The sequence below is a fragment of the Oxyura jamaicensis genome, chromosome 5 (assembly GCF_011077185.1).
Source record: "Oxyura jamaicensis isolate SHBP4307 breed ruddy duck chromosome 5, BPBGC_Ojam_1.0, whole genome shotgun sequence".
Taxonomy (NCBI): domain Eukaryota; kingdom Metazoa; phylum Chordata; class Aves; order Anseriformes; family Anatidae; genus Oxyura; species Oxyura jamaicensis.
The window spans coordinates 6235589-6259603 of record NC_048897.1 but is presented as its reverse complement, the minus strand read 5'-3'; the positions used below and the strand labels follow the sequence as shown (position 1 = coordinate 6259603).

At 43.1% G+C, this 24015-nt stretch overlaps 1 protein-coding gene across 1 annotated transcript in view; it reads left to right on the top strand.

Moving 5' to 3' along the window:
* The window catches only part of LDLRAD3 (low density lipoprotein receptor class A domain containing 3), an 83575-nt gene that overhangs the window by 10976 nt on the left and 48584 nt on the right, over nt 1-24015 (top strand). The window contains exons 3-4 of the mRNA XM_035327538.1: nt 13734-13859; nt 17422-17556. Coding sequence (XP_035183429.1) covers nt 13734-13859; nt 17422-17556 — 261 coding nt within the window. The remainder of the gene's footprint in view (nt 1-13733; nt 13860-17421; nt 17557-24015) is intronic.

The window sequence follows — 24015 nt, the reverse complement described above, 5'->3', positions numbered from 1 at the left end:
CGTGTTCCTGGCTTCCTCTCTGCCCTGACCTGTGATCAGTTTAACACTTCCCATGCCAGCTGTCTGTACGCCGTTTGGCACACAGAATATCTTTACTTTTCCTTATGTCATGGTGACTTGGCAACAGAAAAACTTCATTCAGTTTTACCCAGGCAGGAGGGTTGGGAAAAGGCCTGAGAGGGAGGGAAGAAGCTGAGACAGGGACTTACTGTTGTAAATGAGAAATGCCTCTCCTTGGAGCAGAGCATCTCTGGCTCTTCCTCCAAGCCACTAACTGAGCTTGGAGAGCAATTGACCATGTCAGTGTAAATGTTTTGGAGTATTTCTTGTTCTCAGTAGTGCAAATAACTTCCTTCAGTGCATCTCTCAAAATGGAGAACCTTTTTGTAAGTTGTTCCCCCAGCTTTGCCATTTCTCAGCTGTTGGATTGTTAGCTGGTGTGTGAACTTGTGTACTGCTCCTGCGGTTCTCCTTTGAACGTTGGTGGGCTTTTAGTTGCTGCTGCTACTGCTCTGTAGCTGTGTACGTGATCTGTAATGGTAGCTGAGGCTCCTCTGGACAAGAGCAGAGTCTTTACCAACAGGACTTCCCTGGGGAGCATGCAGTTGTTGACTGCATAGCTGCTGCATCCTGCTCCGGCTACATTCCAGGTGTACATGTGCCTGGAGCTGGTGCGGGTCAGGACGGGCGCTGCGTGCTGTCAGCTGCTCTACGTTCCCAGACTGTTAGCAGGTGTAGAAGATCCAGAGTTACACACGAGAGAATCTGAAGAGGAAGAGCCTAGGAATATTTTGGGACGTTTCAAAGCATTTTGAGGTACGCAGATCTGTAATGCTGTCCGATAGACCTGCCCGCTGACACATTCCTGCGGGGCCAAGGCCTCCATCCCGCTGCTGGGAGGGTTTTCTCTGGGAGATTTGGGAGCACAATAATGTTCTTAGTTAAGCTCCTAATGTACTCTGTCATCTTTGTTTCCTCCTTTGTTTGCTCTTTTGTACTTCTTTGTATTAGACTATTACCGAAAGAACAATGTGATCACTGAAAACGGCTTTTGTCAGCTAATGAGCAACAGCTAGTGGAGAGATGGCATGTTGCTGCCTTTGTCAGCTAACGAGCAGCAGATGGTGCAGATTCAGAGCATGGCACATCATCCGTGCTAAGTGCCTGGCATGACAGCAGCCAGAATGAGAGATACCAAATACCCAGAAGTCTAGATATTCCTTCATCACTCTTCTGAAAGCCATTTCTTACAAGCCAAGGTGGTGTGTTCAGCTGTGAGCGAGTCGTGGTGCACAGTGAATACAGTGACTGGCTGTCTTAGTCCGAGGGCTGAAGGGTGTGGGTTGGGGGCTAGAGAAAGGTCTCACACAAGGACACCCTTGGGGCAGTGGTTTCTTGTCTTAGGAGCTTACATACCTCATGGGTTTCTGTTTCCAGTTGCCACTGTTCCTTGTTCAAACATGAAGGAAAAGCAGGTTTTTGAATCAACGATAAAAGGCTTTGCTCTGAGAGGTGGCTGAGCAGTAGGGCATCGTTGGTGCTTGTAAAACTGTGCTGTCGACAGACTGATCTGTGCAGGCTTCTGAGAGCTGGCCTATGCAGGAACGTCTGGGACTGCAGTAGGAAAAGGCTCAGTTTATTGCCAGCAGTTCAGCAGTAGCAGATCTTACTCTGGTAAGAGCTTACACCTGCCAAGGGAGCTTCTGCTGAGGGTCTGCCCAGTCTCACCCGATGGCAAAACACATTCTCCTTCAGACACACGTGTGCAGGGATCCCTTGCAGTCAGGATGGAAGGGGTTATGATGCCTGTAGTCCTGGGTTGCGCTCTGCGTGGTGTGCTAAGCCAAGCTTCTCTGTGTTACTACACCAGCAGGCTAACTCGTGTGGCCCTGGAGGCTGCAGCTCCTATTAGGGCAGTATGGGAAGCCAATCCCTAGCAGATCTGGTAAGAGCCTTTCTGGTTGAGTGCTTTGGGGAACTGATGCTCTCAAGGCACATGCTGAAGCCAGGCCCCTGGTGGCTTTCCATCTCTTGGTGACAATTATACCTGGGAACTCCTAGACCTGTCAGGTTGTGTGCTGTAGGTCTAAAATAAAGGCCTGAGAAAAGTTGTGTTTTTCGCTTCAGTCCAATTCCTTAAAGAAGAGAAGTGTTTTGTGGGGGAACTTCTTTGAGCAGTGTGTAGCAGGAGTGTTTTCTTGACCTGTTTGTGTTTTTATGATTATAGCCATACTTCCATTGTTCTTGCAAGCATTTTTAAATTTTGGCAGCATAATACTTGAGGTAGTACTGTAGTTACTTGTTCATTGCTAGGATGTTGGAATATTAATCCTTTATTTCTTCTTCTCTGGTATGTCTCTTAACCATGTTCTCGCCTTTTCCCTGTAGAGTTTGAGTTGTGTGTTTATATATAAACACTGTATATTTTCACACTCCATTCCGTCTATCTTTTCTATTTTGGGTATACTTTCAGTTCCGTGTGATCTATCTAAATGCACACAACATTTTATATAAATGTCTTATAGTCTCAGAAGACTTGATGAATCTTTTGGTGTTGTCAGGAGGTGGAGGGAGGGGGTGGGAGGTGTGGCACAACTACGCTTGCGTCATGCGTACATGTTTGTCCGCACTCTTGCTCTGCACTGACCTTGCATTGGTGGGGAGTTAGACTGGGTTAGCAATATAGTCTAGTTTGAAAATACAGGCCACAGTAACCATTTTTAAGTTTCCCAAAGGTTTCCTGTGCATTTTTGTTCGGACTCCAACTTCAAAACCACCTACCAGACAAATGTTTACTGCTCCCTCTGGTGTTCACTTCCAACGGGTTTTACTGCTCAACGCGATCGGGAATGGAGCCTCTGCAGGAAAGTGTTCATAACAAACAATTACACGCAGTTGTGCATAAGACAGAAAAAGTCTCTTTATAAGAACGCTAAAGGAAACCCACACTCTGCAATTAACAGCCTGAGTTTTCTACATTATGTGCTGGATCTTTTCCTGTGCTCTGAAACCTTTTCAGTTGGAAAACTGAAAATCTTGCAGAACAAAGGCAGGTTTGTTCAGTTTTCATCTTCAGACTGGTACTTCAGATGTATGTTGACTGACTTAATTACATTCAGTTTCAACAAGAGGTAGTTTATGAAGAACGGTGGGTGTTAAAAGCTAAACGATGTCAGAGGGATGGAAGGTTTTTTTCCTTTTAAAAAAGCCTACTGAAACTGAAGTCACAGCTGATGAAGTTGCTCTATGGTTGTGCAAGGCCAACACAGTCAGCAGTAGGAAGGAGGAGGACTGAGTGAGAACTGCACGAGCATAAAACCCATGTCATGTGCATGGAAGCCTCAGGTTCGCATGCTCAAACTGCTTGTCCTGCCCTCTTGTTGACGCAGGGTAGATTTCAGAAGAGGCCCTTTAGATGACTTTTACTTCTCACTGTTTTAAAGAAAAAAAAAAAAAGTTTCATGGGGCATAGCCTTGAGATTAGGAGCATGCTTCAGATCTGTTCTATGGGAAGATTACACGCTGGAATTACATTAAGGCACATTATGTACTCATGTTTTTCCCTGTGCAAGTCTCAAAATTAAAATGGTGAGATGGATTGAATTTACTAATAAAAGGTCATTGCTCTTGACCCAAATCTTTCTGGTGACAGTCTGGATTTATGTGTTTGTCCTTACCTCTCCTTACACTTTGCTGTGAGAGCAGTCAAATTCATGACATCCACAGTGCAAAGAATAAGTAAGCAGATCTACCAGCCACTTTAAAAGATGGAGAGAAAAGGTCTTGTGGAGAGTGGGTTCTGCGATCTCTATAAGCTATTTCATGGCTGCTTATTACCATACTACAATTACTACAGCTGCAGTTGTTTTGCTTGGGGTTTAGCCACTCAGCAGAGTCAGCCTGATGAATGGCTTTCATGTAAAGGAACAAAGGGCACAAAATAACTCCGGCTGCTATCCTTCTAAACACCAGGCTTTAGGCTCAACGAGCAGAGCTCAGTGCACTGGAGAATGAGCTGCAGCATTTTGTTAATAAGAAATGTCTGGCCAATTCGGAATTAACATCAGTAAGCTCTAGGGATTGTCTAAACCAGCCGAGATCTCCTAGAAATGCAGCAGCAGGCCAAGAGTCTTGAGTAGGTTTAATCCTACCCATCTGTAAAGTCTACTGACTTTGTGGTGTTTAATACATCAGTGGTCAACACAAAACTACTCATAAAGCATCAGCTAAAGCTTGGTGTTAAGTAAGGGTAATGCCTCAGAGAAGGAGGGGGAGAGAGATGTTCAAGAGACACCGCAGGATCCCTAGGAATGAGATCCAACAGTGCATGCCTTCAGCATCTTCTGGGACTCCCCATCATCTCAGCTGCTGCAGTCTGTTCCTGCTAGCCAGGTGCACTTTTAGCTTTGAGAGGTTTCCATCGGTGGTTTCTGATAAATTGAGATTCACTCTTGCTTGCTAACGGCTTGTAAGAGCGTGAGCTAATTAGTTGTGAAGTGTGTTGTATTGAAGCTCATCGCATTTTGGAAAAGATGGATAACGAATAATCAATACTTACAGGTAAGTGATCTAGCAACCTGTCACTTTTAAAAATGGAACTTCAGCACGAAAATCACTGTGATGCTTATGAGGATTTTATCTTAAGAGTCTAACACGATGCAAGTATTAGAGCTGAGCTTGTGCTCTGTAGTTCTTCAGACCCATATCCACCACTTCAGGAAGTATGGAGTGGCTGTGACATGGCTCGTGGTACTAACAGGAGGCTTAGGTGGCTGTGACCTTCAGGCATTGCTTGTGTGCGGTTTTGGAGATGGTGACGAGCCTCTGCTGCAAATGAATGTGTCCAGAGACAGCTGAACGGTTGGTTGATCTGCACAAGTGAGGTAGCAGATAAGTACTGGCTGATGTAACTTATTCTGCAGTCCCCCATGAGCATGAAAGAGGATGACATAAGAAGCAAGATAAAGACATAGAGATAAATGTTAAAGCAGTATATTAAAATAACTAATATGATTACAGGAACTACAAGACCTCAAAACTCAGTGCTCCTGCTAAAAGATATGTGAAATAGAAGAAGTATGAAGCTACCTCTCTTTTTTTTTTTTTTTTTCCTCTGAGAGAATGATCTGGGAATTTAACTTCCCATGTAACTGGACTAACAGTCTACCATTGTGGTCTCCTACCTTTCCATTCCATTTCTGTAATAAAGCCTAGAAGTATTTTTTTTTTTTCCCTTGACTACTTAATTTTTTTTTGAATCTATGGCATGAGAAAATGTAACATTAGGACCAGAATGAGGGAAGAGAGCTTGCAAACTGGAAAGCCCATTCCAGTCACAGTAAAAAAGCATCAGCCAAAGTAGATGTTGTGTATTTATGTTAAAGGAGTAAGCATTGTCATGCACTAGGTTTCCAGGCTGACAGATATTGTGCAAACAACAATCTTACAAAACTATACAAGAACAATCTTTAGTGGCCCAGTTCTTATTTACAGTCCAGTAATAGTGTGTGTAAAAGGCTAATGAATCTAACGTATTTCTGAATAAGTAGAATATATAGGAGAAAGGAGTTCCTCTATGAAAGCACTTGTGTATATATATGCACAGAAAACCTCTGTCTTAAGATCAATGAGTGCTTTTAGGCATCCTTATATTTTTCTTGATGCTTTCTGATTGACCTGGCATATTTGTTGCTTGATGCTAATGCACCACCTGCAAATAATTTTCAGATACACCTCCAGGTTCCCAGACCCAGGAAAAACTCGTGAAGTTCCAGGAAGGAAACCCAAGCTCCTAAGGAAACCCAGCTTCAAAGGCAGAACACAAGTCTTACTGAACCTTTGCCTGCAAGTCATCAGTATATCACGTTATTACTGCTTAGCTTTCACTGTCTCATACAGAGCAATGTTTTGCAATTATGCTTAGAATCTGGGAAGCTTTAGTAATCATACAGCACTTCTTTTGGCTGCAGTGTTTCTGATCGCTGGGGGCTTTGAGCTGCATCTTGACTGTGCTGCTTCTAACGTCTTGCCTCCTTGATCAGTGCAATACAGGTGCCAGCCCTGCTCGCTTCTTCCCTTTGGAAGACTAAAAAAAATCCAGGTCGCTTGGTCTGAGTCTTCATTTCAACTGCTTCAGTGGAACAAAAAAACTTAACGTGACTGAAGGGTCAGGAGGGGGTGGGGAAGCATTTGGCACACTGGCCATGGGAGTGAGGAAGGACTTGGGGGAGTCAGGCAGGTCAGATCCCCAGTGCCCAGCTCAGTCCTGCCAGGGGCCTGCTTTCCCAAAGCTGTCCATCGCACCGTGGTGGTACTCTGAAAGCCTACAGGTATCACTTACCTGTGTGTTTTTCTGTGATGTCTTATCTTCCAGAAGTGGAATTTCTCATAACAAATTTTGAAGTGATTTGTGAAGTGTTAGGCAGCAAGTCTGAAAGCTGAAAGAAAACCCTGCTCTCCCAACCTGTAATATGTTTCCAACATAAGGCTGGCTTTGCCATTAAGCTGTTACTGTTTTTATGGACCTTAATTTTTCACTCCAAAATACTCTTTCCAAAGCTGCTGTAGGTAAGATACCCCCAGGAACCCAGCCTGTATTATAGCACTCATGAGACGTGAAGCAAGAAGGGAATTGGCTTCTAAAACCTCGCTGGCTGCCTTCAGGTGTACATTCATTGACACAACTAGTAAGCAATCAAATGTCAAGGCTTTGCTGGCATTCATGTGGAGTGAGGGGGGCAGGTACAGAGGTGTTATATTTCATCTTGTGTTTATAATATAGAAACTCAACTGGGAAAGGAGAATCATCATCTTTGGCAAAAGGATTTCATAGCTGCTCTTTGAATGTGCTGGTCTCCTGGATGTAAAAATACCTTGGAGTGCCGTTTAGCCAGCAGAACCACTGGAATATCAGCTTTACTGAAGTTTTTTAACAAATTTCTTAGGTGACAAACATCAGGATTCTTAAACAAAGCTGAACTTTAAACAGTGCATGAAATGAGCATCTGCATTAATTGAGAAGACGCTCTAAGCCAGCTGCTAATCTTTTTGTCACTTACTCAGATGGCTCACAAACTTGGAATATCAAACGAGAACTAACTCTTACTTTCATTCATGATTAAGCAACCAAACACTTTGAGTTAGTTATAATACAGTTTATAATGAAGTGACCGTGGTGAACATCGCATTTGAAGCTCAATTGCAGAAATTTACCCGAGTAAGGGCAAGTGCAATAACAACTAGCATTTGATGGCTTTTTATGCAAGGAGATCAGAAGGGTATGTGGTGCTAAGTATTTAACCCTCTTGACGGTCCCCTCTAGATGGGGGTCAGTAAATAGCCTGTTTGGAGAGCTTGGAACTGGGACGGGTTTAACAGCTGGGAGCAGTCAGTGGCAGGATGCAGTGCGGATCAGGTAGCTACTACCATGGGTGGGGTGAGGGATCAAAGTCCTTGCCACACGGATATCCTCCGCAGTGTTTCCCCTGCTGCTGAAGACCTGCTGAAGACCTGCCTTCTGTCCTGCTTATAGGAATCCTGAACTGGCTTAGAATTTGTGCTTGTCTATGAAATTATTAAAGGAAGCATTACTTTACTCTTTGACAACAAGTAATGGCCAGTGTCTCCACAGTACTCCAACTCTAAAGTGCCTTATCTCTTTCCCCTTCTCAAAGGAAGCAGGTGATTCTGTGATAGCCGAGTTTTTTGTTTTTCTTCTTTTTAAAAAAAAAACTTTATTATTTTTCTTTCTTACTATAATGTAAATACTGCCCACGTAAGTGCGTGATGGTTTATTAGGTCGGAGGCAACCTCTGATGTTTCCTGTGGGTTAAGTTTCACTAATTTTTATAAAAACATTGCTGCTTTTAAAACAAGCTGCTTGCTAGGCTCACTTTCTCTGAGTTTCAATTAGCAGTTTCTGACTAGCAAGTTTTTCACGAGTGGTTAAATAGGGAGCAGAGGTAAGAGTGCCTTGAGGGCTGTTTGTAGGTGCAACAAACGCTCTGTAATAGCTGTGTTTTGGATCAAAACTCATTAGGGTTTGTCTCAAATTGGAGAACTTCTGGTGTAGTAGACTTTTATGTGGATTTAATACTGGAACATATTGCTCAAGTGCTAGCTTCATTCTAGATAAGAGGAAGCGAAACTTCTCCTTGTTGTTCTGCAGGGCTGCCCTGCTGAAGGGTTCTGTGAGCCCACAGATGTTGCATTGGTGTCCTGTGCCGAGGCAGCTGCGTGACTGCAGGTAGTGGTGGCTTTCCTGCTGGGAACCAAAGTGAAAATAAGGCCCAGACAGCAATTAGCCAAAGTTAGTATTAGCTGGGTTAGCATTTGTAGCAGGGCTTGAAGTGAAAGGCTGTCTTGGTGTCATCCTGCCTGTTACGTTTTGTAAAATCAATCCTGTAAATTCAAGTTAAAACCCATTTTTTCAAAGAGCGAGGAGAAGTTGAAGAGATGTCTGTTTTTGTCTCCTTCACAGAGTTGTCACTGAAATGCTGTGCATAGCCGCTCCTGGACCCACAGCTCTGTCTGATGTGGCTGTGGCCTCTCTCAACACAAATGAACCTCAGGGAAGCATAAGGTGGTTCACTATCAAAGCCAGGAAAACACCTGTGGCTGGGCAATAGCGCAGCATCTGCACACAACAGTTTCTGTTTAGAGAGTTGCTCTTGCATGCAAGTCCTCAGGTTTTGATGAGCTGAATAAATCCCTGGCCATTGCTGGGTTGAGACGTGGGTGTAAAGCAGCATACAGCTGTTTTGCCTGATTGCTACCTGGAGGGGTTCTGAGGCAACAGTTTGATTGCAAGGATGCTGATGCTGAAATACCGTGGAGTTTACTCCTAGCTGCAGGTTGTCGCAAAATGTCTGCTGCTGATCCGCTGCATCCTGTTTTCCTCACTCCAGATTGCAAAATGACTGAGATGCCTTTCAAAATAGAATTGTTTGTAGCGTTAAAAGAAGGAAATGTGCTTGTCCTAGTGGCTGCATCGTGTGGGGTATGTTACGTGCTATCTTTGCATCCGCTGTGAAAAGAAGGGAAATGCTGGAGGTGTGGTTGAGCTGGCTCAACAGTAAAGGTTTGTCAGAAAGTTTCTTCCCTAAAGCTTCATTAGGAAGACTGTGTACTGGCTTCTATAAGAGAAAATTGACTTGTAATAAATGTTATAAATATATAACAACTTCTTTTCAAGCAGTGTCTCATTAGAGTGACAAACAGATCTAAAATTTTACTTTCTCAAAATAGTAGTTTAGTATCTCCTTACAGTTACACAAGACTTTTTTTTTCTCCAAGAGGTTGGCTGTACCATTTTTTCCTGGCGATATCCCTCAAATCTGTAGTCTGCAACTGCGATTCACTTGCTGATATACAGAGAAATCATTTGATGCCTTGCTGCTCAATTGCCATATTACCTATGGAAAGCAAATTGCTTGCCCATAACTGAAGAAGATTTGTTATAACCTTCTAATCAGGTTTTAAGACCTTGTAGCCAAGTCAAGGGTGTCAGAATTGCTTTCGTGCAAGGATGTATCTATATGCAGTATATGGTTTCATAAAGCATATGCTAAATCTGGTTTTTCCCCCCTCACTATTCATCTTTTTGCTGAGAAATAATAAAATGGATTACACTTTTCAAAAAATACTTCTGTTTCACACTTGGTCCCCTAAAGATAGTAATATATTTTTCTGTTAATGCTGTAGAGCTGTGCCTGCAAACTGTCACATCCTCAGTGGGAACGTACAGCCGGTCCTGATTGGAAGTTACTGATTTTTTTTTTTTTTAGAGCCTTAAAAGAAATGGGTGGGAGGATGGGTTTCTGCATAGCATAAGGAGTGAGTTCACACACTTGTGCACGTAACTGCCAAAATAGTTCTCTTGAACTTAAGTAAATCAATCTGGGGGGAACATTTGGCAAGCTTATACTGTGGCCAGCAGTTCTCTGCAAGCATCTTATCCCCTTCCTTCAGGTTTGAATTTCAAGAGACGAGAACAGCTTGTCAGTGAGAAGCAGAGTTTCTTCCCATGGTTAGGAGAGTCAGGGGAGGCTCCTGTGCGTGGCAGCTCACTGGCACCTCACTGGCTTCGGAGGATTTTTACCAGTTCCTTTGAAAACAACCAACTTCTCCCTTCCCTTTCCCTTGGCTGGTGATAACAGCAAGGCTAAAGAATAAAGAAGGTCAGATGATCCACTGCTCTTCTGCCATCTCCTGATACCCAAGTAATTTTTTATTATCCTGAGCCCATTTCAGCCAAGTGTGACAGAAGGATATAGATTGCAAAGATAATTATGTCCTTGAGAGCTTATCAAGACTGAAGTCACTGAAGGAGCCAAATAGGTAGCTGCTGTTACAGAAAAGTGAAGCTTTTCATGTACGGATCTGCCTGAAAACTTGAGGCCTGTGCAGCAGAAGACACAATGATGCGCAAAGGAGAGGAAAACCTTTTTCATAACAGTCATGTAATGGGAGCAGGAATTGCAGAAGAGTGCTGTGGAGAGTGCAGCAAATGACTTGAATCCACCACAGGGAGTCACGAGCCTGGTGGATGTATCTGTTGCTTGTGAGGGTGCCAAAGCCCTCAAGAAAATGGATAGCCGCATTGTGTTAAGGGTAGCATTGCAGAATGAGAAGGTGCACTTTTGCTTGGAAAGAAATGATTGTGTTTTCCATATGAAGTTTGTGAGCAATCATTAAAGAGTTCTTGCCTGAACAATACCTCAGGAAAGCTCTGCCAGAGGACAGCAAGGGTGTTAAATTGGAAATAAAGCAGAAATTCCCCAGTAGAGATCTTAAGAGTCAGGGTGTGTGGCTTGGACTAAGCCATGAGTAGTTCCTCATTTTTCCTGCATTTATACACAGCACACGTTTTGTGTTTGGAAGACAGAGCTCTGTCTGGGAGTGAGGCTTGTGCCTACCAGTTGCTAGCTGTGTGGCTAGTGAGTCACAGCGGCACTTCAAATGGTCCTTTATCTCTTCAGGGTATCTAACATGAGTGCACGTTTGAGTTGGGATCAGCTGGTGTATGCATTAGGCTTGTTGCAAGTATGCAGAAGCGCATTTGTTTTTTGTTTGCTGTTACTTCCTTCCTTCAAGGATAAATGAATATGTAATAAATTAAAATATATGTACCTTGTTCTCTGGCTTGCTGTTTCAAGAGGAGGAGGAGCTAGGAAAAGGTTTGTAGAGAAAATTTTTGAAGTAAACAGTGGTCCAAGCAGTACTAGCATTAATCGTTGTCCTGAATAGTTTCTCCCTCTTTTTGATGGGGTATTGGGACGCTTTGGACAGACAGAATGCATTCTCCAGAAATTCGACTTTTTTTGTGGTCACTCCAGCTCCCTTTTCTTCCAGATGTTGTGAAACATTAAATACTGCTGATGGTTTGCCTGGGGTGTCTGAAGGGAGCGCACCAGACGTGCCTGGGGCCTTCACCAGACGTGCCTGGGGCCTTCTCGCCTGAGGGGCCGGGAGAGCTGCGGTGGTGCGGGGCGGGTGGATTTTCAGTGATGGCGATATTGGACAGAAACTTGATAGCCTCCAACTTCAGACCCCAAATCGTGACAGAAGTAAACCTGCTTGAAGGAACAGGATGCAGTAAGTGCTAACAGAGGCAAACCCACAGCTGCTGCTTCTTTACCCTCCGTTTCTTGGAACTGCTCAGGCTCAAAATACTCGCGGCTGAAGGAGGAAGCTGTCCAGGGGCAGCCGTTCGGTCTGGGGAGTGCAAATGGTCTGGGGTGTCTTCCGTGATGTGGAAGAGATGCTGGCTTTTGGAAAAGGGGGAAGGAAAAAAAAAAAAAAGGCAAAGCACTGGGAGCCCCTTTATGTAGAAGCATTACAAACACATGTTCCCAGCAGCAGTTTGGCTGGTTAGCGTGTCGAATGCTTATACAGCCGGCCTGCTTCAGTGACGGTCGTGGGATCTGGTCCTGAAGTGTTTGTTTTGCTGCTTTTGTTTGAAGAGTTGGGGTATGGCACAGCCTCAGACCTTGTGGTTACCGAATTATTTAGCTGAAATCAGTCTGCCGCAAAACTCCAGCATGGGAGTTGCTCTTTGAAGCTCTGTGAAGAATTCAGGGGCTCGAGTGTCTGGGCTGAGGGTTTGCCATTGCTGGTGGTGTTGAGCACAGCAGCTACTTCAGAGTAATTTATCACCTGTTTTCCTACAAAGTAATGGCTCACTTTTTTTTCTTCCTAAGTGGACCTTGGATCTTGGATTCTCTTCAGAATATGTAGTACTTGAATACATGCAACTCAGTGATACATCCCATTTTACACTCCATAATCCTAACTTAAAACTACCGGTATAATAATAAAGAAAAACGTGTAACAGAGGAACTTGCAGGAATTTGCCTTGGGAGGACACTAAATCAAGCAAGAGTTATGGTGGCTGTGGTTTAAAGCTGTTTATATGTACTGCACTGAGTGCTGGAAGATGGCTCTGCTACAGCTGCACTTCGCTTTTATCCCTGCAAGAGAGGTTCCCTTCCAAATTAAAATGAAGCTGCTTGTCCCCATTGAGTATACTTTTTTTTTGTTGTTGTTTTGTCTGTAATTCTGTGTTCCCTGACTTTGTCCTGACCTTACAAAACTGCCCACGTTGTCGGATTGGTACGCCATATGGCTACATAAAAAGACTGCCTGCCACCGCGATCTCCAGATCTGTCACATCTCAAAACCTGGGAGTTGTAAACACATCTTGTACGTTTGGTGTAGAAGTAAGGAAAGAAGGAAAAATTTACTCAGAATCCCTTCAGTTAGACAGCTGACTTCTTTACTGTTGTTCTAGTGTGAGTGGTCCACGGGTGGCATTACGGCATGTTGGCGTGCTCCATGCTCACCTCCCTGCTGCCAGCAGGCTCAGCTTTCCAGGGCACTTTCTGAAGGGTCTGTGATGCAGTGCAGAAAATCAAGTTGTGCGCTAATCTGAAAAAAGGGAAGGAAGAAAAAAATCTAAATTAGCTTCAATTGTCTTTACTTTGGGAGTTGTTTTTTTCTAGGCTGGTGATAACATAAGACTGCACTGGTGCTTGCCTTGAGCAATGTGGAGGAAGCATCTGCATTACTCTCGCTGAGGGCAGTGTTCTCTTCTTCCTGCCATTAAGAGTTGCTGTGCAGTGAAGTAAAAAAAAATGCAAAGTGCTTGAGATCAAATGAGATTCTGTATTCATTTGTTAAATGTGTTTTGATGCCATTGTTAGTATTTAGTGTTATGAATTGCTGTGTGAGTACTATGAAATAGATGTGGTTTATGTCCTGAAGAGCTTTATAATGAAAGCCATATGATGGAGAGATGTACAGTAACAGATGCAATTCATGCAACTCATGTTCCTTTTGCACCCAACTTTATACAATTTTCTATAAATTATGCTAAGTAATGGCAGTGTTAATTATAGCATTTTCTTTTTTTGAATTTGACTTTTACAGCCTTAAAAGTACTTTAATGAAGGTTTCTTTTATTTCATCTGTTCACAAAGACGCTAACTTACTTCACATCTTTCTATTCCCCTTTCCCTCTCCGGATGCTTCCTGCATCTTTATACACCTGTCTTTGCCCATTTCTTCCTCCGGATCCCAAATTATCCAAACTTGCTGCCATGTTCGTTATCCCTACCCACCTTGGCCTCTCCACTTGTAGGCTTCTCTGAGCATCCTGTACTGCTACAAAAGTGTCCTTTAACCTTTGTAAGACATTGCCCTAATCTTTACCCTCTTCTGTGTGTTTCTTGCAGCGAAAGCCAAGTCCAAGTGCGGTGCCACGTTCTTCCCCTGCGCCAGTGGCATCCACTGCATCATCGGCCGCTTTCGATGCAACGGCTTTGAGGACTGTCCCGATGGCAGCGATGAGGAAAACTGCAGTAAGTAAAAAGCACGAGTGAAAGCATGTTTTCTTTTACCTTATCTCTAGTACATAGAAAGGAAGCCTAGTTAGCCTTTAGTTTGGGTCAGAGCCTAGATGATGTGTTCTTTCTTTGTTTTTTTTGTTTTGTTTTTTTTTTGAGAGAGTCTCTCAGTTGCATCAAATGTTGATAGTGTTAGTAAAATAAGAGTTAAATCTGTCTCAAAAGGAAATGTAAACTTTAGTTCTCACCTCAGAGGAATCTCATTAGCCTCCTTGCACTAATCACTGCCTTACCTTCATCTTCCTTAGGAGGTGTATATGTTACCTGATCCTGAAGCACTGCTGTTTGCAGAAGGGAAGCTGCAAATCTTCCCTTCCATGCTAGCTATGTAGTTCGGTCAGGCGCAGGCACTGTCGCTGCAACTTGTTGCAGGGTGTGTTCTCATGGTTGTTGGTTCAGCAGATCAGATGAGACTTATGCAACAGAAAACTGTCTCTACAGCAAGCAATTCAAGAGTGGTGGTAGGGTGACATCCAACTTCTTTGCAAACCATTTTATAATGGCAGGATGGCCTAACTAATGAAGGCAAGGTTTCACCTGCTTTCATCTTGGTTTTGGTCGTGTCCAATTTCCACCCACACAAACATAAACACTGTCTTTTTCATTAGTATATTCTCCATCTCTTCTTCACTGCATTTTTTTTTCCAGTCTAAGTGGATGATTTCTTCAGCAGTGTTTTTTTTCTGGTTAATTTTAAGATGTTTTCTGAGCCAATCATTGCTACAGGATGGAGCCTGTGCTATTGCGTGCGCTGTCAGGCAAAATTAGCAGCACTCTCAAAATTTAGCCTCTCACTGCTGTCAGAGATAGAGAACCATGTGTGACATATACATCACAAAAACAGGGCTTGCCTAAAAAAATATATATTTTTAAGGATCTGATCAGTAGGAGTGATCTTTTTATAAGGTCCAGCTCTGTTTTTTTCTACATAATGTCTGCATGTTACATTAAGACCTATTGGTAATTTTGAAATGAGATTTAAGCTGCCTGTTTGCTTTTAACAGGTTCTCTGTACTCGAATGCAATTCACATTGGGCAAATGCTACAAATATGACTTAAAATTGTTTAATTTTTATTTTCCCATTTCTTGTCACCGAATAAGATTAATTATTTGTTTATCAGAGCATTTAGTCTTCTCTGTTTGCACACACTATCAAACAACAAGAAAGAAAAGAAAGGGTTGTTTAGTGAAACAGGTTCTTGGAAGGAGAAGCAGGTTCTCAAAGTCAGATGTGCCTGCCAACACGCAAGCTGCTCAGCAGCTTGCAGGGAGGTCACAGCAGAGATATCATTTGAAGTACTACTTGACTTGGGCTAAAACCCTTGCGTGTGGCTGCATAGATCCATTTGTATCAGTAACTCTAGCAGGGATTTATCACACCAGTAAGGAAAGTTTACGTTCGATCCAGCAGCCTGCTGCTATTATCAGGAGCTGGTAAAAGCCCTGATGTTGCGTGGGTCTGTAGGCGGAAGCTCGCAGCAAATACTTGCTCACTCTCTTGTTAGAGCAGGCTGGGTTTTTGCTTTTAATGTCATTTAAAGGTCAGGAGGAGGCCAACAGACACCAGCTTTCAAAGATAACAAAAGGGGCAATCTTTACCGTGATCTATCACTTTATACTTCTCGGGGGACTTGCCTTTCTTGTTTGTGTGCTTCCCCCACGTGTTGAGGTCCCTATGGCAGTGTGAGCATCCTTTAAAGGTGCCATCTGGTCAGGAGAGTGTCTTGGCTCCTGGGAGGGCTGTGGCAGGGAGATGGCACCTCTATGGTGAGGATGAAGGTAGTGGAAGATTGAAGGCTAGGGAAATTACGTTGCAGTCATTGCGTTATACTTGAACAAATGGACTAGAAAGAGGCTTTGACAAGTGCGCTTTGAATATCTTTGAGGTAGTGGACAGACAAATGGCAGGTTTCAGTTTAAAACGACCACCCTGGAGGTAGTTATGAATTCCTTAATTTCTCATGTGCTTGTAGCATGTAGCTCCAACAGGGCCTTCCAGATGATAACAACAGGCTGCTGATCTTCCTTTTTCTCTTTGCCGTTTAAGCACACACGTGGTGTTTTGCAGCATACATAAGTGTCTTGTCACAGCTTTGCTTATGTAGAGAAACAGCGCTGTAGGCCCTAAAGTGACCTGCAAAATCAACATGCTCTGCAAGTACGCAGCAGTTCCAGACCAAAGGAGATTTGGCATGTTCATAATAAATGTGCTTTTGGGGAGCTGGAGGAATTGCCCAGATGCAGGGAGTGTTTGTTCTGTATACTGCAGATTACATGCATAGCAGACTTTAAAGGTTTCTCTTTTTTTTTTTTTTTTTTTTGAAAGACTCTTTAAGGGCAGTTCTTACTTTAAAGAATAAAAAAATAGGAAGCCAGTCAGTATTTGGGAGCTGTAATCCCCTTTGTTATTGAGGCAGAGAAGCACTTTGAAGCAGACAAGGCATCTAAACAGCTTTTTAAGATTTTCAGTTGGAATGCTGCAGTCGGTTTCAGTCACCTCATTACCAAAAATTGGCGGGAGTTCAGAGAAGAGTGACAAAAATGATTAAGGGACAGAGAGATTGATTTATGAGGAGATATTAAAAACTGCTAAATTATGCATATCTCAGCTAAGCCATGACTACGCAGGAAGATAAGGCGATCTATGCTGTATGTGTGGGGTGCAAACATTGTTCAAGGAGGGATTATGTAGTTATGTATGCTGGGGTATTAGGAAAGAGAAAACAAAGACGAATATCAAGGAAATCTCCTTGAGAGTGAGGCACGTTGAAGCTGTGATGTAATCTCCTAGAAATGTTGAAACTGTGCTGCTTCAGGTTTTTAAATGAGACTAGACAGAGCAGTAAATAAGCTATAAGGTGCTAGGTTTACAGTGGGTGAAAAGACTGCTCTACCTAAATGAGTCTGCTTAAATACTATTCTGTTCTTACTGAGCGTGCATTCACCTAACTCACGGGGCCATATTTTCCTGAAAGGGTTTGCTGGGTGCGTATTACCCTCAAAAAGGAGTTTCAAATGCAAACTGAGAATTTGAGAAGTGTCAACGCTGCCATTGTATCAATTCTAAAAAGCAAGTTGGAAAAAACAGAACCAGTGGTAAATTAAGCCCTACATAGCAGTTCTCAGCTGGGACTGTTGGCTTAAAAGATTTGAGCTAAACTGAGTTTGTCATAAGGGGAAGCAAAAGGCAGTGCTGCTTTCCATATCTCTTCAGGGTGAACAAAAGCTGAGCACCTAGCAGTGCTTGTTACAGGGACTCTCATGAAAGTGAACAGAAGGCTTATCACAACTGTGGGTGGACTAAACCTCTGTTAATTCTAATGAATCTTGTATGAATTAGAAATTTCATCTCCCTCTGCTCAGAGACAAGGTGTGTTTGATTGCCAAGTTACTCCCACGTATTCAGTGAATTGGCCAACTGTTGCGTTGTGACCTGTTGTTGTTGATTGCTTAAAGGCTATTTCACTGCCCGATAGGAGAATCTCTAATGAAAGATCTCACTTTCTCTTTTCACAGCAGCAAATCCCTTGCTTTGCTCTACTGCCCGATTCCACTGTAAAAATGGTCTTTGCATTGATAAAAGCTTCGTCTGCGACAGTCAAAATAACTGTCAAGACAACAGCGATGAAGAAAGCTGTGAAAGCCCTCAAGGTAGGCATAGGGTTTTTATTCTAATCTGCAACATTATCCCAACTCCAATTAATGCGGAGCAGGCACAGTAGAAAATATGATTCTGTTGGCTTGCTCTGTGTTTGCTAGAGCTGTGGTTTCCTAATCCTGCAAATGAGTGAAACACTGTGTGTTTGTGTGTATGCGTGTATTTCATTATCAGTGTTCAGAGGACTGTTGTCTTTCTCAGATTAATAAAAATGTACTTCTGCAGGAAGTGTTTATAATCTGTCATCCAGAGCTCGCTGAAGTTGCTGGGAATGCATTTAGTGACTTCAAGAGAGACGGATCGGACCCGGAGGGATCAATAATAGAACTTCAGTTTGAGGAAGTTTGGTGGTCTGTCCGTTTAGTAAGTCCGTGTAGGCGCAAAGCTTTAGGTCTTTGTTGCTCAGTTACGTTCTGCAGGGTATGTTTCACTGTGGGACAAGACTACAGTGAAAGAATACATTCCTACCCTTTTTAATTTCTGTTTTATGAGGAGAAAAAAAAATGAAGTCAGGGAAAAAGTTTTTACTAATGATTCAAGATTGTTTGTATTGAGTCTTGTGAGAATCTCAAAACACAATCTCTGGCATTTTTTTTCTTTTCAACTTTTGCTCTAACTCTGCATACAGTGTTCCTCACATTTATTTTCTGTAACTTAGTACCATGGTATTTTATGAAACATGAAATATATATGAATGACCTGAGGGTGATGAGTGATGTGTATCAGGCATCAGCTGCTAAGAGTTTTCATGTCTGACTTACTTCTGAGAGACCAGAGTAGAAAAAAAGGGAGACTGGGTGGATGTTTGCAGGGATATCGCAGTGCACTGGGACCTACAGAGAGCAGGGTACATGAAGGGAGAGATAAAGCAGGGTATGAAAGATGAAATCTGAGAAATTGGAGGAGAATTACTTCAATATTTAGCTGCACTGATGATTTAGTCCTTCATGAAAGAGAAAATAATTCAGAGCTCAACACGGTGATAAATATTCTTGACAACTCATAAGGGAAGAAGGAAAACAAGCAGCAGCGATGTCAACAAAAAAGGGTTTACAGCAGTGGTGTGTGATGATCTCTTCTGTGTGGTTTCTCTGCTTAACCTACGAGCTCTTTGTTGGGCTTGGGATGTAAAAGCTGAATTGGTCATCCTGGTACTTGTCCGGGCTGTGTCACGTCCCAGAGACGTAACTCAGCTCAGAGAGAACCTCTTGCACTGCAGTTGTCTTGGGGAAAGGGAAGGGAAAAAGGGCTTGTGAGTGGCTAATGCTCTGTATTGCTACTGCAGTAGTGCTGCTGTGCTGGGGGGTGAATTGTTTTTCACTTTGGGCCTAGGGCAGCCTAATAAGATTAATGTGTGTGGTAAGTTTTTTTGTTGGGTTTCTCTTTTTTGGCATCTGTAGCTTAAAGCAGCAGTGTTCTTTTCCAAGGTTGGGATGGCTGCTTCCTCTGCAGATTAATTGGCTGGATTGCCTCCAGGTTGTTTGTTGTCATGACAATTTGCTTTTGGAAGTGACTGTCAGGCTCAGGAGAAGAAAAGAGCTGTATTTCATGAAGCCGCTACTTTATCTTTGGTCCTTCTGGAAAAGTCAGATTAGTAAAGGGGGTTAAGCAAAGTAATTCTGCCTCTTTCTATGCATGAAAGAGCCCCCAAACAAGGAAAAAGGAACTCTTTCATTAGGACCAGAGCAGCAAGAAGTTGTTTTTATTTATATATATTTTAAAAACCCAAACACTCAAAGTACAAGATGGCGAATGAGGAGTTTCTGAGGTGAAATTCTTGTTGTGGGGTGCATGTGTGATTGTCTCTGTCCTTTGGCAGTTGAAGAGCTTCCCGAAATTGCCACTTCCCCATCTGTAAGTGGGATACGTTTGTATACCTGTCTTTCAGAGCGAGGATTAAACAGTGTAATGTGCTCAGCTTCCTATCTGAATGTAAATGAAGATTCCCTCTGGAGTTTGCAGCTATGGGTACGTCAGTCCTGGCTCCCAAACACACCAACTACTTTGTGTTAATTGAGAATTAGAGGCTACAGTGGACAGAGTCTTTCATTTCTCACAATTCTTTCTATCGTAATTTATAATTACTATAATTATGATGAGTTTTGTGTTAACACAGCGCCCAAGAATCCTGGTCATTAACTAGAACTCGAGCGTTCTGGCTTCTGAGGGACAGAGCAAAGCAAATCTGTAGAGCATTATAAAAGCAAGATGGAGGATTTTCCTTCCACTAGGCATGTTATCATGTCAAATGTAGTAGCTTTAATTCAAGGTAATTGAGTGCAGCCTGACATAGGCGATTGCCCTTGTGTGCTATTTTCCTATCTAAAAAAATTGTTGATTTAGCAATCAGTAAGCTTTTGAACCACTCCCTGTAGTATGATAGTGTCATTATCGCCATTTAACAGATGGGGAAGAAGAGGCACAGATCAGCTAAACAGAACACGGGCAGAGTAACATCCGGGCTGGTAGTAGAGCTTCGTCTCTGCTTGTCTGCTTCAGGGGAATGTCGAGAGACTTAATCAATGTTTGCAAACTGTTTTGAGATACTATGATAACATGTGGAATAGAAGTGTGAATTATTAATTGGTACTTTGCTCTCCTTCTGCTCTTGGGTATACTGACAAGTTTTCTAAATTAACACCCCTTCCTACTCCTCCATGAACTTCAAAGGCCTCCTTTATCCTGCTGTCATTACTGGAAGGCTCCAGTAGCGTATCTGTTTGGGTTGTGTCAGGTACTCCTTCGTGCACAGAGTCCATTTCAGTCAAGCACGGACACTCTGCAGGCTGGAAAAGAGGAATGTAACCCGCTTCTGAAAAGTGTGTCCCATGTCAAAGCCATGTCAACACTTCAAAATTACCCTTCTTGACAAGTAATGGCTTTGCTTGAACGCTGTGAGGTGAGATGAGCCTGAAGCTGTGGGTTTATAACGATTCCTTTTAGTCATAGATAGGGGTGGGTTTGTTTGGGGACGGGGAGGAAGGTCAGATTTCTGAAAACAAGTTCCTGCCCTTCTGTGTCCTTAGCACTTGTTGCACATCTTATAATATAAGGATTTGCACATCTTCAGCGTGCAAGCAAGTCCTGCGTATCTTATTAAGGGTCTGTATGTCATGGGGGAAAGGGTCAGTTTAAAAACTTAAACCATGACAACCTAGAAGCAAGTCGAATGATTCTGCTCTCATTCCCGACATGGGTATTTTAACCTTGGGCTGCTGTGGTAATCCTCAAAGCTATTACTTTAGTCCCACCCCAGCCACACTCCGCTTGTCTCGGGTGTCCAGCACTGAATCTGAATGGCCAGACTTTTCCCTTTGTCTAGTCTGTGGTATATTCATCCAAGTATCTGCCCGGTTTTAGGACTGGATGGGAGGATATCATTCCTTGGGTTATCCACACCAGCACATACATGTAACTCGTGGAATTGTTCTTTTGAGGGCTTTATTCAGGTTTTAATGACACTTACAGTGGCAGGGACTTGCAGTGACTGGGATTTCTGCTCTCATTCTGCACTTGTGGATCTTTATCCAGAAAAGTTGCTCTCCCCATCCACTGTTTTCCTCTTTGAGCTTTGAGTCCCTCCCATGCCCTGAATCCACTGCTGGTGGTAACCCATCTGAGCGGCCTTCTGCCCAGCACGGGCTGTATATATATAGCCATCCACCAAACTAGAAGGGAATTACTTGTTCTTAATGCTTTTCAACAACCATGCAAATTTGTTCAGCTCAAGGGCTACGTAACTTATTCCTTTAATTGCTTTTAATCTAAATGTGTCTTCACAGTGCTTCTTCCTTTAGGTTCTCCTCCATTTTGTCCTGTTGGTCTAGAAAGATTTAACGCCAACAAAAGCACACTGGCTACTTGAATTCAAACTCTCTTCCTTTCATGACCCTTCTTTTCTTTCCTACTAAGTTTGCTAAATACCTTTGTTAGCCTTAACCCCGTTGCCTAGGAAAGAGGGTTTCTTTGCAGCAAGTCCACAGTCACTCGGACTGGGGCTGGCTTCAGTAACGTTGCCGCAATTGGAGCTCCGCAGTTGTTAGTAAACAGTGCTGCTGTGGTCAGGTTACACACCACATGTTTTGCAGGTGCCCTACGTTTGCACATTTCTACAGTATATTTGGCAATGGCCACTGTTGCACGTGTGGACCCTTCCTTATTTATTTTTGTGTATTTTTAATTGAATTCTCATTGGGATTTTGATGTACCCCAATACTCTAAAACAAATTTAGAAGCGTACACAGTTGGCAGAAGTCTCTGATCTTTCTTCCGTGGCATATATAAATTGCTTGTATAAAAACTGGCAGCATGCTGCAAATTGAAAAATCTGACCGTGTCAAACAAGCTGACAGCCAAGTGGAACAAACACTCCAAATTTCAGTGATATACCACAATACCCGACCTATATAAAGCACAAAACAAATAGCTCTCAGAGCATCCTGCTCTGTGTGGAGCTTGTAGCCAGCACTTTGCAGATGGCAAACAAATTTTGGAATTCCCCAGTGCTGTGGTATCACTTAGGCTTCCCAAAGCCCCGTAGTCTGAGTCTGGCTGCACGCGATTCCTCTTATCGAGTCTCTCTTTGTCTCATTGTTGACTCAGTCTGTAAACCGGAGCTCAACTGGCAATTACTGTGCGTCAGCTTACTCCAATTCAGCCCGCAGCTGGAATTTAATACTCGGAGGTAGACTGAACAGAAGCACAAAGTTGAGAAGGGATACAAATAAAATGTCAGTGAATGTTTTATTAAATAGAAGCGATGCCTGAGCATATTTAGCTCTCTAACAACCCTGTTTTATAACACTTGCTGGATGGAAGTGATCCTGTCAACTGTGAATTCTGTCTTTTCTCCATTCCCTGATCAAGTTCAGGGTGCTGCTTTCCCTTTTCCTCTCCTCGTGAGATTGTTTGAGAGGGCTTTTGTCAAAAAACAAATTGATACATCTGTGTGGAGTAAGGTGAGCTCCAGGATGCCCACGTTGGTACTAGTCAGTATTGGCATTTTGGATGACTGATCAGTTCACCTGTGAACTGGTTTCAGCAGTGGGTTTCACACCACAGTCCCTGCTGCCTTTCAAGCCAGTCTTTCCTTTGTAAAATTGTTTATTTTTCCATTTCATTTGAACAGCAGGTAATAACACAGAGGTTTTAGATGGCCCCAGCCCAGGGAGAAGCCTGGGCAGCTGGTACGAGTGTGTGAGTTGCTGCGCCTTGCCATTCCTTCAGCTTGCAGGGATGCGGGGGTTTTGCTGCCTGAGGAGGAGCCGTGCGGTGCCCCTGGGCACTTTGGCCTCGCATTTTGGCAGAGTAACAGAAGTGCTGCCAAAACGTTAGCCCAACACTGCTGGGAGAGCGGCTATTGGACTAAAAGCAGCTGTAATGTATCCATAGACAAGCAGAGACTTCAGGGCTCCAAATGGGCTCAAAACTTGTTGAAAAGGTTATCCGTGCATCTGGGAGGTGTCCAGCCCACCTTCCCTGGGTTGAAGCTGAAAGCAGTTACAGCAGGGGATGACTTGGCTAGTGTAAAAATCAGTTGTGTGACCTTCATTAAATCTTAGGTGAGTTGTTGTGTTGCTCAGGGCTCACTGTGTTTGCCAACAGCTTTAGAAGCAGAAAAAAGGGGATGATCTGGCAACTATCACCTGGCCCTGAAAGCAGTTCCTTAAAGACAGGATGGACACGGGCAGGGACCATTCTCTGTCTCCAGCTTGTATTAAACCTGTTCTGTAAGCAGTTCACTTGAGGATGCTGTGTAAGCCCTCCCTAAACTGCAGCTTAGTCTAACGATGGAAATGCCCTTCATGGGAGTGCATTATTGGACTATTGCTGTAATCTGTTTTTTTTGTTTGTTTTGTTTTGGGTGGGTGGGGCTGCAATTGTGGTTCTCAATCTAGGTAGTAAAACAGTGCAGGCAGGCAGTCACCATGTATCAGCTACTTTGCTTTCAGCCAGAGGCTGATTAGGGGAGCTGGGAACTGAGACTGTGAATGGCATGTTTTTTCTCACCTGTGCAGAAATGAAATAAGAGCTCTTAACAATTGTGTCCAGATATTTTTATCTTCACTTTGTTACATATGCCTCATTAACAGCTCCAGAACAAGGTGATGACATGAGTATCCAGTTTCTTTGCCTGTGCTTCAAAACTTCAGAAACAGGAGATAAAATGTCACGCTAGAGGAAGACAAGTTTAAAATAAAGGACATTTTTTCCCATTGTTCTTCAGGCTAATTAAATTCTCCCTTGAGCTCTCATTAGTAAAAATCAATTCCTTTCACATACTTTTTCCACGAGTTTTTAACAGCATGTGGGTGTTTGAAATACACCATACGTTTTGGCAATGTCATGCAATGTCCTGGCTGCTGAACTGCGTTAACGTTTTTCAAAGATGTCAGTGTCATTTAATTGTGTGGAAGGCTCCTGTTGCAGAACAGTAGGCACAACCCCCCAGT